At 36.3% G+C, this 13,230-nt stretch overlaps 1 protein-coding gene across 2 annotated transcripts in view; it reads right to left on the reverse strand.

The window, feature by feature from the left end:
• The window catches only part of LOC140728383 (uncharacterized), a 120,355-nt gene that overhangs the window by 15,938 nt on the left and 91,187 nt on the right, over positions 1-13,230 (reverse strand). For both annotated transcript variants that reach the window (XM_073047010.1, XM_073047009.1), the window contains 5 exons: positions 11,552-11,605; positions 3,908-4,015; positions 3,724-3,777; positions 1,644-1,697; positions 563-724 (listed from right to left, as the gene is read on the reverse strand). In XM_073047010.1, coding sequence (XP_072903111.1) covers positions 563-724; positions 1,644-1,697; positions 3,724-3,777; positions 3,908-4,015; positions 11,552-11,605 — 432 coding nt within the window. The remainder of the gene's footprint in view (positions 1-562; positions 725-1,643; positions 1,698-3,723; positions 3,778-3,907; positions 4,016-11,551; positions 11,606-13,230) is intronic.

Raw genomic sequence — 13,230 nt, forward strand, 5'->3', positions numbered from 1 at the left:
GTCTGGCATGAGTGCTTTCTCTTAAGATTAAAATAAGATAAGTAAGATAAAACTTTATTTATTCCAAAGGAAGTTATTGTTGCAAGGTTGTTCAGTCAAAAGTATATACTTTAAAATACAAATGTAAACATTGAGGTAAAAAATACAGTATGTGTATTAAAGGTAATAGTCCAAAATACAGATGTGCAATTAAACAATATACTTATATATTTAAGGAGGAGGAGTTGTAGAGTCTTATCACACACAGGGAGAAATGACCATGGAAAGGAATATGCCTGGTTTTCCCATTCTTGTAATTACTGTGGCTAAAATATTGTAAAACCTGATTTTGATCATGTCACTTCATTATATTAGATGCTGCCAGAGCAAATCAGCTTTGGCCTGTTTAGAATCTGGTGGATGTAACAAATGTGCCAAAACAATGGCTGTTCCGTGTCATAATTATCAAACCATTTCAAGTATTAAATGTGAGAAATGTAATCTCCTGTGTACACATTCATTTTCTGTGTATTAATATTGGATTCTTCTAATCTACATGCAAGATGCTTATTGCAATACTTACTGGATTTCCATCTTTGCCAGGTTCTCCTGCTGAACCCCGGGGACCAGGTTCCCCTCTGGAACCAGGTGATCCATTTCTACCAGGGGGACCAGTTTTACCTCCTTCACCAGGAGGGCCCACTTTACCAACTGAGCCCGGATGACCAGGATTACCAGCAGCACCCTGTACAAAAAAAAAACAAAGTCATTAACATAAAAAGTGCATTTCAAATTTTCTAATTATCTGGAAATTCTTCAGTGGTGCTCTGGTCAGACAGTGGGCAAACCACCAGAAATATAATTTTTACAGAGATATTTTTACAGAAATATACGTTTTACAGAGAAAACTTCCATAGAAATCCAAATCTATTCTATGAAGAGTTATTTATTAACAATTTAGTAAATAATGAAAATATGTAAATAAATTCAAACAATTCAAAATACAAAGTGTTCTGGCCTTCAATTTTCGCATTGAACTGAATGTTTCTATTCTACATCCAACTTTGTACTAGTCTTCGATAGGATGCCTATGTGTAAGTGCTAGCAATCTAGATGTTTGTAGCACTTGATGGAAATCACCAGCAGTCTAAACATTGGGCTTATTGCATTCTTGAATGTGTATTTTCTGAATTTGTTGGCACATTACAAGGGAATGCCAGTAGTCAGACAAAGAACTGTCAAGCTCATAAATTTTAATGTCGCTAGATTACAATAAAATACAATGCAAGGCCAAATAAAACTATTAAAAGCACTCTTATAAATTACACTCTACAGATTTTGCATTTCTTTGTATTTTATTATTAAAAATGTAAATGATTCTGGGTATGATGTTAAAAGCAAAAGCCTGTTGCCGTCGGGCCATGTCTTACCTGTAAAACATGGAAGAGCTTGTTAAGAAGAATTTTGTATATTTTCTATTTTATAGGTTCACTTTTAAAAATATGTTAAAATATGATAAGGAAACGGTATTTAATAGTAATGGATTTAAGGTAAAATATTATAGACATGACAAGGTGGTGCATTTCAAAGGAAAGTCTAACGAGAGTCGTGGAAGAAGAGGCTGCCAAAGCAATAACAGAGGAGTGTTTGTAAAGGTAACTTACTGGTAAACCAGGTAGACCACGTAAACCAGGAGGACCAGGCATACCTAAACCACCCTAAAGAAAAATACAATCCAATTTATGAAATTTTCAGATCCACTTGTCTAAAAAAATACTATTTTAGAAATTGAATGAGAAATTATATTTGTAGTTCTAAAGCAATAATTAGAACATACATAATATTAGCTATACTAACATTATGGGTAATAATAAAAATATCAAAATCTAAATTAGGTAATTAGTAAATGACACAAAAGTATCAAATTCTACTACTCTTGCATCTAGAAATAACTGCTATAGTAATTGTTAAAGACCAGAGGCCTACAAGAATAGACAAATCCACCAGAAGGTAACCCTTAAAAGATAAAATTTGAAAAACTTTGTGGAACAAGCTTCCTCAAAATGGCTATTCCAGCTGAAGCAAATGTAGTAATCTTAGCAATTTTGTGAGATTATGGCCATTTCTAAGATCTTGTATACCACAGAATTTTCATCCTTTGCCTCACGTGACAAACCTTCCCCTCAAAGGATATTTGCAGCAACATAAATCTTACTACTGTATTTGAATTCAGAAAATGTGCAGGTTTTTTGTTTTTTCAAAAAGTTTTAAGGAAATAAATTATTTTCTATTTAGATCCAATGTTATTTTGAAGGCAATTTCTTTATTCAATTATTTGAAAACCGACATTGGAGCATGACAAATGAAAACTGTTGTGCCTCTAGGCCAAAGTTTCATTAACCATTCAGCAAATTAATAGACATCTTTGAAAGAATTGTGAACATGAAAAATATCAGAATTTTTCTTGACAATTTATAAGAAATCAATTGCTTGATCCTTTTTATAGTAGCTTTCTGTTACTATTCTCAAGTTCAAAATGATTCTGGCATCAAATTAACAAATTAAAGAAATATAATAAAATGTATCAGTTCTTTTTTATTCTTAAATTAGATCATCAATTTGGACAAAAAGTTTTCTCACAACATTCTAATCCAAGCATTTAATAACATGGTACTTGGGTTTGCGAGTGATTTTATTTATTGCGCATCAACAATCCGGAAGATACCCTTGTTTACAATGATTTTTTTAAACCACCAGCCATTCTGTGATAAAAACTACAGCATTTTGACCAAATGAAGATGGAGATATGTACATCTGGATAATGTATAACCTAAGGTATTATCTAAACATCTCCTTTCTCACTGAAAAATCATCAGGGCATATTCTGGGGAAAAGAAAAGATTAATCAGATGCTTGAGATCTTCCACAACACAGAATACTGGAGGAACTCACCAAGTCAGGCAGCATCTATGAAGGGGAAGAGATAGTTAATGTTTGGTCTCCTCTATAGATGTTTTCTGATTCAATGAGTTCCACCAGCAATTTGTGCGTTCTTGCAAATCTTTTTCTCATTAAATATTGTATTTTCTATATATTACAATTTATGTGAGTTGATTTTCTAATGCTGCAATAAGTAACTACTTTTAGAAAAATTCATGAAGTCACATGAGTGGAATTCAACTTTAAAAGTAACATAGAGCAATTGATAAAAAATTGACTGCAGTCCAATGATCAACTAGCAGCTTCCACAATATATTACATTCTATTGGTCATGGTTATTCTCAATAAATTATTTAAATGCATATTTCCTATTATTTAAATAATAGTGTGCAATTGTGTGAATAACAATAGATATTCTAGAATAAATGATTTAGGCTCTAGAACCTATTCCATCATTCAGTTAGTCATTGGCTGATTTGCTTATATACCACAACTGAATAACTATGCAACACCTCTTATGTTTTAAATTGAACCAAACAATTAATCCCGTGGAATAATCCCGTGTGATGCTGGGATGAAGCATTATGAAACAAATGATTAGTTGTGAAATGAAACTGAACAACATCTTTATTTGAACTATTTAGGTAAAAATTTTGAGAATTCATAAAATGGCTCTTGCAGAATGATGATCATTATTGCTTCTAATTAACCTAACAATAGGTACACCTAATTAAAATAATCTCTACTAAATGTAACTAATACAAGTGAGTTATAGAAATTACAAAAAACAATGTTAATACTTACAGGAAAGCCAGGTTGTCCCGGTTCACCTTTTGCACCTGTAAGCCCAGGGGGGCCCTGTTATAACACAAATATTTTAAAAAATGTAATTCAAATTGCACTTTGGATCCTAAGGTATCAAAGCATGTACAATCAAACTTAAAATTCTTACTAATACTTATTTATTCAGTCCAAAATATTTACTTACATGTGGACCTGGACTTCCAGGTTCCCCTGTTAAAGCAGGACGTCCTGCTTCACCTTTTGGGCCTGGCTTGCCATCGGACCCTTTAGGACCAACTTGCCCATCTAAACCCTGTTTGCAAAAACACTACGTTAGCTGTATGCAGAACCAGAATTAGAAATATAACTCTCTGCTTTAAACTTCAAACGGTAGGGCAGAATCAACTTGCTGCTGTTTCTTGGAAAGGAAACTTTCAATTCTAGAGTATGCCCAAGGAAACAAATTTAGCAAGACTAACATTTAATTGTTGACAATCAATTAGACTTTCTTCCCCGTCATCAGATTCCACTGGCTGAGTGCAGGTATCTGCAGCTGCTGTCAATACTACGCTATGCATTAAATGCCAGTGCTCAAAGTCAAACATTTTCCCTGGGATGCTTCCACTAAATAATGGCCTTTTTAAATTGTTGCAGTTGGAATTTTTATTTTAACCAATTTTCCTCCCAAACGACTTGAAGAAACAAGTGTGAGTATTTGTCTAAATATTATTAGAGCTACTTGAGGAAAATTAATCAAGGCAAAGTTTTGAACAATAATATTCCTGCTAATGTTATTTAACCTGTTATTTCACAAAGTTGCACTCCCTGAAACAACATGTTAAATAATATGTTAATAATAATATTAATAATAATATTGATGTAATATAATATTAATAATATGTTAAAGGCAGGACTTTTCCATTTGGTCCTTACATTAATGGATATGGTGTATGTCATTTTCACACAATGGGTGGCTCCCTGAGCAAAATATAATGTGTCTGTACATTGCACCTGAACAGAGATTCCTTTGGATATTCAAGATTTGTATTAATTATCCAAACCCTCTGGATAGCACACTGCAAGAAGCTTTCCGCGAGATTTTGTGGCATCTATGCAGCTTAAGGATTCAATAGAAATCAATGTGTTTTGTATTACAATGCTGAAAGATGCAGCAACTTTAGAAAGATTTATGGTTGCCAAATGGCAGCTTATTTATCAAATACTCTGACAGGAATTTAAACTGTCTAAGATTACCAGGTTTACTAGCACAGGAAATCAGGAAATTGGCATAAAGCTCAAAGTTTGAATTTCTGTAAGTTGGAGCAGCAACTGGACTTAAAAATCAAATTATAAAATAGACTTATCATTTTGAAACCCAATGTCAAGAAATAGACATAGCGGTGGGGCATTGTTTGTCTTTGTGTCTAAGTGTTAGGCTTCTACAACCATTTATTTCAAGGTTTGTGCCATTTTCAAAAGATTTTGCAAAAACTGTGCATGTGCCTATGCTCTGACTAATAAAAAGAGAAAACAAATGGATTTATGTTGAGCATAACATGGCATGAGATGAATCTATTAGTAATTCTGAATCATCAAATTGATTATAATGGACAAGAGTTCCCAATAAAACAATTGCTTCATCCATGGGAAATAGGCTAGAAATTGGCACTAAAGGGATTGAGCACATGTTGCAATACAGTATAAAAATGGCTGGTTGAAATTTTAGGCTTTAATCTTTTATACACAGTTCCTAAGGGGATTTCTTTATCTCCTCAGAGATGAGAATGTGTGAATTTAAAGTTGTCTATCTTTTCATGAATGAGAAGTGGACATTTGCAGTCAAAATCCACAAGTTTGAGAAGGACAGAAAAAGAGATTTTGTAGAAGCTGGAAATCTTGAGCAACACATACAAAATGCTGGAGGAACTCAGCAAGCCAGGCAGCATCTATGAAGAAGAATAAACACTCAATGTTTTGGACAGAGACCCTTCATGAGGACTGGAAAGAAAGAGGTTGCATTGAGTTAACAATTCAGGAAACTATGTGGTACCTTTATAAAACTCCGGTTAGAGTGCATCTGGAGTATTGTATTCAGTTCTGCGGCTCCATTATAGAAAGGATGCACAGACATTGGAGATGGTGCAGAAGAGGTTTACAAAATTCTCCCTGGATTAGAGGGTAAGTGCTATGAGGACAGGTTGGACAGTCTAGAGTTGTTTTCTCTGGAGCAGCACAGGCTAAGAGGATACTTAATAGAGGTTTATAACATTGTGAGAGTCATGGTTAGGATAGATAGTCAGAACTTTTTTCCAAGGGTCTGAATGTCTAATACTAAAGGGCCTCCATTTAAGATGAGAAGGAGAAATTCAGAGGAGATGCACGGAGCTAGGGTTGTGGGTGATATTAGTGGGTGCCTGGAAAGCATTTCTAGGGGGAGTGGTGGAGGTAGATACGATATAGGCATTTAAGTGGCTTTTACATTGGAACATGAATATGAAGAGAACAAAAGGTATAGATCATGTATGGGTAGAAAGTATCAGTTTAATTAAATGTCGTTAGCTTAATTAGTTCTGCACAACATCATCTCTTCAAATTCTATTGCTGCTCCATGTGTTGTGAAATTTGGAAATGTGTTTGAGATCAAATACTGATGTATTTGATCCCTTAATTTGCTGTGGACCCATTACTGTCTCCAAAATGTATTGCATTGACAATGATCTTCAGTTCAGAGTCATAATCAAGTTTAATATCATAATAATAAAATTAATAAATTAAATATAATAAATTAAATAAGTAGTGCAAAAAAAGAGGGAAAATACTGAGGAAGTGTTCACTGTCCATTCAGAAATCAGATGGCAGAGGGGAAGAAGCTGTTAAGTGTGTATTGTCAGGCTCCTGTACCACCTCCTTGATGGTAGCAATGGGAAGAGGGCACGTTCTGGGCGATGGGGTCCATAATGATGGATGCTAATTTTTTGATGCATTGCCTTTTGAAAGTATCCTGGATGCTGGGGTGGTTAGTGCCCATGATGGAACTGACTGAATGTACAACTTTCTGCAGTTTATTCCAATCCTTTGCAGTAGCCCCTCCATACCAGACGGTGATGCAACCAGTTAGAATGCGCTCCGCATTACATCTGAAGACATTTGCGAGTGTCTTTGGTGACATACTAATTCTCCTCAAACTCCTGATGAAATATAGCCACTGTTGTGCCTTCTTCATAACTGCATCAATATGTTGGGCCTAGGATAGATCTTCAGAGATATTGACAACTAGGAACTTGAAACTCCTTAACCCTTTCCACTTCTGATCTCATGATGAAGACTGATGTATGCTCCCTCATTCTACACTTTCTAAAGTTCATAATCAATTCTTTGGTTTTACTGATGTTGAGTGCAAGATTGTTGCTGCAATATCACTCAACCAACTGATGTATCTCACTTCCATACGCCTTTTTGTCACAGTCTGATATTCTGCCAGCAATAGCTGTGTCATCGGCAAATTTAAACCTGGCATTTGAGCTGTCCCTAGTCACACAATTGTGGGTGTAGAGAGAGTAAAGCAGTGAGCTAAGCACTCATTCTTGAGGTGTGCCAGTGTTGATTGTCAGTGAGGACGAAATGTTATTTCCCATCTCCCAGCGAGGAGGTCAATGATCCAGTTGTAGAGGGACGTACAGTAGCACAAGTTTTGGAGCTTTTTGATTAGAACTGAAGGTATAGTTGTGTTGAGCACTTGGCCGTAGTCAATAAGCAGCAGCCTGGCATAAGTATTATTATTGTCCAGGTGATCAGAAGCCAAGTGAAGTTCAAGCCCAGGTTATTTTTTAAAACTCTACTTTAACCATGAAGTAATTAAAACATTAAGTTTATTTGCATATGCTACATTTATTTAATTAACTGTTTTTATTTCTCTTTGAATATATCAGTGGGGGAATATTGGAACAGACACTTTCTGAAGGGCCATGCAGTGCATTTTGCAGGTGTCGCAGTGCTAAGTGTGACAGCTGGAAACCAACTGCAGATGGCTAATAATACTGAATTCATAAATAGTTTAGGTTGTAAGTGATCTAATTTCAGCAATAAGGTACAGATTTACAAAGCTCAAATGATGAATTTATAGAAAACCTGTCAAGCCATAACAGGTGGAAATGGAAATTACATGCAAGATAATCTTGCTGACTTTAAGTGTTTTGAACCATGGGATTTGAGGAATGATGAGAGATCATCTTAGGCCAAGGAAGAGGAAAAAAAAGAATGAAAAACTTGATTTTCTTACAACGATACCTGCTCTACCTTTCCTATAGAGAAAATAAAGACTAAACAATATAATCAGGTCAAGGCCATTTGTGTATTTTAAATGGAGATATAATGAACATAACAAATGGTCAAATTTGCTAGATGATATTGGGATCATTCTGGATTACTCTCAACAAAAAAAAGTACACTTAAATGTTTAGAAATTGCTGATCAAATGGCACAAAACACACTGACCTTTGCCTGAAGTTTAGAAATTGAGTTGAAAGGTACCACTGTAATAAATTGGGTTTAGTTTCACTGACCAAGGATAAGTTTCTAAGTTACAGACAACTGGAACATTAGAAATGTGTATCACAGAATGGCCTGTAACTCTGATGTTACTAGCCAATGAGGTTTAGTATCCATAATTCAGAGGTAACAAGAAATAGAACATAGAACATAACAGCACTGGCCAGGCCACTGGGCCCGCAATATTGTGCTGTTCTAGATGCCAATTTATACTAAATGTCTTCCTGGAATGAATCATCCATAACACTCCATTTCCTTTATATTCAAGTGTCTGTCTAGAAGCCTCATGAATGACACCAAACTGTCTGGCTCCACTTCTGTCTCTGGAAGCTTATTCCGGGCACCTACCACACTCTGCATAAAAAAAACAAACCTGCCTCTCGCATCACTTTTAAACTTCCCTAGTCCCTAATCTTGAAAGCATGTCCTCGGGTATTTAATATTTCTGTCTTTGGTAAAGGATTCTGACTGTCAATTATAAAAACTGTTATCATGTCTCCCCTCAACCTCCGACACTCTAGAGAGAACAACCAAAGTGTTTCCAGCATTTTCTTATAGCTCATATTCTCTAATCCTGACTGCATCCTGGTAAAATTCTTCTGAACCTTCTCCACATCTTTCCCATTATGGGACAAGCAGTGCTACATACAATACTCCAAGTGCAGTCTAACTGAAGGATTATGCAGCTACAACATTACTTTTTTGCTCTTATACTTGATATACCACCCAATGAGGTATATCCATGTGCCTTCATTTACAAGCTTATCCAATTTAAAACTGTAGCTTTGTTCAGTGGATTGTGGACTTTGGACTCCAAGAATTCTGTTTACCTCAATGTATCCTTTCTCCTTTTAACTCTATACTTTCTCTTTCATTTGACCTCCCAAATTATAACACCTCACACTTGCCTGGATTAAACTCCATCTGCCTCTTCTCTGCCCATATCTGCAACTGATCTATATCCTGCTGTACTCTTTGAGTCCTTTACCCTGTCCACAATTCCACCAATCTTGGTGTCATCAGCAAACTTGCTGAACCACTGACCTACTATGCATTTTCATCCAATTTATTGATATATATTACAAAGAACCATGGTCCCACCACTGACAGTTGTGGAGCACTGCTAGTAATGGACCTCCAGGCAGAGTAACAGCCTTCCACCCCTACTGTCTGTTTTGCATGGCCAAATCAGCTCTGAATCCAAATTTGCAATTCACCTTAGATCGAGTGATTCTTTATCTCCTGACTCAACCTACCATGAGGGACTTTATCAAATCCCTTACTAAAGTCCATATAGACTATGTCCACTGCCTTACCCATCATCAAAGAATGGATGCCTCATCTGTTATTATTCTTTTCATTCATAATAATTTAAGATGATATCCCATTGTATTCTTTATTCCATATTTCCTTTATTAAGTTTTGTTAATATAACATTGTAATTCCAAATTTTGCATCATGTGTGTTGTATAATGTGAAAACCCACACAAGCAGTCTCAAAGCTGTTTATCCAATTTCCTTCTAAATGCTTCTCTGCTCTTCATTCTAACTCCACTATTTGATGAATGATTCCACATTCTAATCAAATTCTGAGTGAAGTGGCTTCAAGGAATTCAGTACTATAATTGCTATTGAAGAGACGAAAGATGAGAGGTGACCTGATAGAGGTGCATAAGATGATGTGAGGCATTGATCGTGTGGATAGTCAGAGGCTTTTTCCCAGGGCTGAAATGGCTGCCACAAGAGGACACAGGTTTAAGGTGCTGGGGAGTAGGTACAGGGGAGATGTTAGGGGTAAGTTTTTTACGCAGAGATTGGTGAGTGTGTGGAATGGGCTGCCGGCACTGGTGGTGGAGGCAGATATGATAAAGTTTTTTAAGAGACTTTTGGATAGATTATGGAGCTTAGAAAAATAGAGGGCTATGGGTAACCCTAGTAATTTCTACGGTAGGGACATGTTCAGCACAACTTTGTGGGCCGAAGGGCCTGTATTGTGCTGCAGATTTTCTATGTTTCTATTCACAATTTACCACAAATGAGCATGAATGTTTGCGTACCCGCCCCTCACCTTCCTCCCTCAATATCCCCCTTTGTAGAGGAACATCCAACACCTAGTACAGTCTTCTCTAACAGGTGTAACTACTCAGTTTTGGTAACACTACAGTCATCTTGTTTGTACCTTTTTCAACACCACTGTATCCCATCTATAATGTGGAAACCAGAACTGTCGATAGCATTCCAAATATGATGTAACCAGTTATCTGCACAAGCGTAAAATAACTCTCTACTTCCTTGTGCTATTTCTCTGGAAGCAAATGCTAGTAGTTTACTTCTAAGGCCTTACTAAAATGTGCTATTTCAATTAGTTATTGGTGTGAATTCACTTTTATGACATTTTCAGAGGGGTATGTTACCCACTTCAGCTTCATTGCAGTCATTGGCATTGGTTTCCACTGATTCTAACCAAATTTGGTGTAATATATACTGTCTACTTCCTTGTGCTATCATTATGTCATATTTTACTGCCTGAGAAGTAATGAATCTGACATTCGAACCGAACCACAAAATAAAATGCTGATTCTTGAGTGGATATTTGTGAATCTGATCCAGAGCCTCTGTAGAGGTCTCCTGGCATCCATTAGCCTGTTGGGAAGCAGAGGCCTAAAAGTATCAAGCAAGAGTTGTTAGTTAAATCCACAGAATGATTAAAAATTGGGAAGTTAAATTGTGTTCCAAGAGAGAGGGGTCCATTAATGCGTGAACTCTACCTCAGTATCTTTGCACTATTTGTTTTTGTAATTTGTGGTAATTTTATGTCTTTCTTGTACTGCTGGTGCAAGAAATATCACATCGTATATGCAAGTCACATGTTCCCAGCACTATCTGTTATGTATTTCAGACACAGCATCTGATAAATTTTTGATTTTCAGGAAGAAAAACTATTTGTTTTAAGAAAAAAGGAATTGAAATGTGAAGGGAAATAATCAAGTTTTCAGTGTCAGAGAGAACATTTGGCAGTGCCAATATTTGATCATGATATTCGGGATTCACTCAACTAAATACCCCAACATCACTGTCTTCCACAAATTGTATACTGTTCTTGAATAAGCTGAAGAGGAACTTATGCAGATCTACAGCCTAGACTTTCAACACCTTCAGAAGTTGCTGTTCAGTTTATTCCAGAATAATGATGATGAGAGTTAGTTTCACCAGTACTCTAATGTGAGGCATAGGTGTTTGGAACAATGAAAATAGCAAATTAGCAAAATGCACCACAATGTCTCACTAAAGGTATACTCACAGGCGGTCCAGGAAATCCACTGCTGCCAGGTCGACCAGGTTCTCCTCGTTCACCCTGGAAGAAATAATTTTGTGTATTTTAAAAACAGCATGGAATAGAACACCAGTCATGCTCCATTCTGTCTAAATCTAACTTAACTTTAATTTGCATACATTGCTAATCATAAATCTCAAATCTAGCAGCTCCTATCATTTGAAAATATATTTAAAGTATACAATCAACCATTCCTTTTTGAACTCTTTTGTGTACTCTGCTGTACTCCTTCCCTATATCACCATAGCCACGTAAAAGGTGATGATGGAGCTAGACAATGTACCACCACTGCCCAAGGCTCAGTTAAGGAGATTCAGTACATTTGACCCAGTTATATCACAGCAACTGTAACCTCTACTTAGAAGTAGCAAGTCCAAGGTCAGATCTTTAGATTCTGTCTGAACTTCCTATTGATGAAATAAACATTTCACCTCAGTAGTGAAGCTGATGTGTTTTTTATTAATTGTGAGTTTAAAGGAATATCAAGAAGGCTCAAAAAAGGTGAGTAATTATCTGCCTGATGTGCTGCACCAGGTTAACAATTCTTATTGTTACCATTCTTCTTACTCTTTTTGGACTTCATATAATACTATTTGCTATAGTGCTTCAATAGGGGAAATGCAAGCAGGCTTTTTCCATTGAGGTTGGGTGAGAATACAAGAGGTCATTGGTTAAGGGTGAAAGGTGAAAAGCTTAAGGGGAACTTGAGGGAAACTTCTTCACTCACAGGGTTGTGAGAGTGTAGAATAAGTTTGATGTAAATGCTTAATTGAATTTTGGATAGGTATATGGATAGTAGGAGTATGGATGCAGTTCAATCGGAGGAAGCAGTTTAAATGCTTTCGGCATGGACTAGATGGGCCGAAGGGCCTATTTCTGTGCTTAACTTTCTATGAATAATTTTCTTTTCTTTTTGCTATTTATATTATTTTTTCAAGTTATATTAATATTTGACTCTCTAAATTTCTCATTTTGTCAATTAGACTAGAATGATTAGCTAATTACCATAAAATGCATTTAACCATCTAAACTATTGTTAGCAAAAATTATAAATTAATTTATGATGTATTGAAACCTTGATACGCTAACATACAGATTACTATTTGGAATATTTTATGTTGTTGTCAATGAACACCAGTCAAATTTATTTTAAGACAGTATGAGATATTTCTGTGCTGCTGCAAAGTATTTCCATAGCTGTAAATACATTTTTCGTGCCCTTATCACAAAAGATAATGTAAGTTATTATCAAAGAATGTATAAGAGGTTAATATTTCCCCTGGAGATAGCCACTAGCACCCTCAGACCGAATTTGGACATGGTCCAGCAGTCTGAAGGCTGTGGTAATCTCAGAGCTCACTGTGCCCTGGGAAGGTGCAGTCTGTGAGGTGTATGAGCAGAAACATGTAAGATACACTGCACAGATGGTAAAGCTGCACGGGTGGAAGTTGCAGATTTTCCCAGTAGAGGCTGGCTGCAGAGGGTTTGTGGCTACTACCATGGGAGTCCAAGGCCAAGGCCAGCGGCAAGCTATTAAAGAACTCTCAGAGGTAGCTGAGTGAAGTAGCCACTGGTTATGGATGAAGTGGAGTGACAGCAGCTGGGCCCTCAAATGACCCATGGGTGGCCAGATGTGGAGGGGGGTG

The sequence above is a fragment of the Hemitrygon akajei genome, chromosome 5, assembly GCF_048418815.1.
Source record: "Hemitrygon akajei chromosome 5, sHemAka1.3, whole genome shotgun sequence".
Lineage (NCBI taxonomy): Eukaryota > Metazoa > Chordata > Chondrichthyes > Myliobatiformes > Dasyatidae > Hemitrygon > Hemitrygon akajei.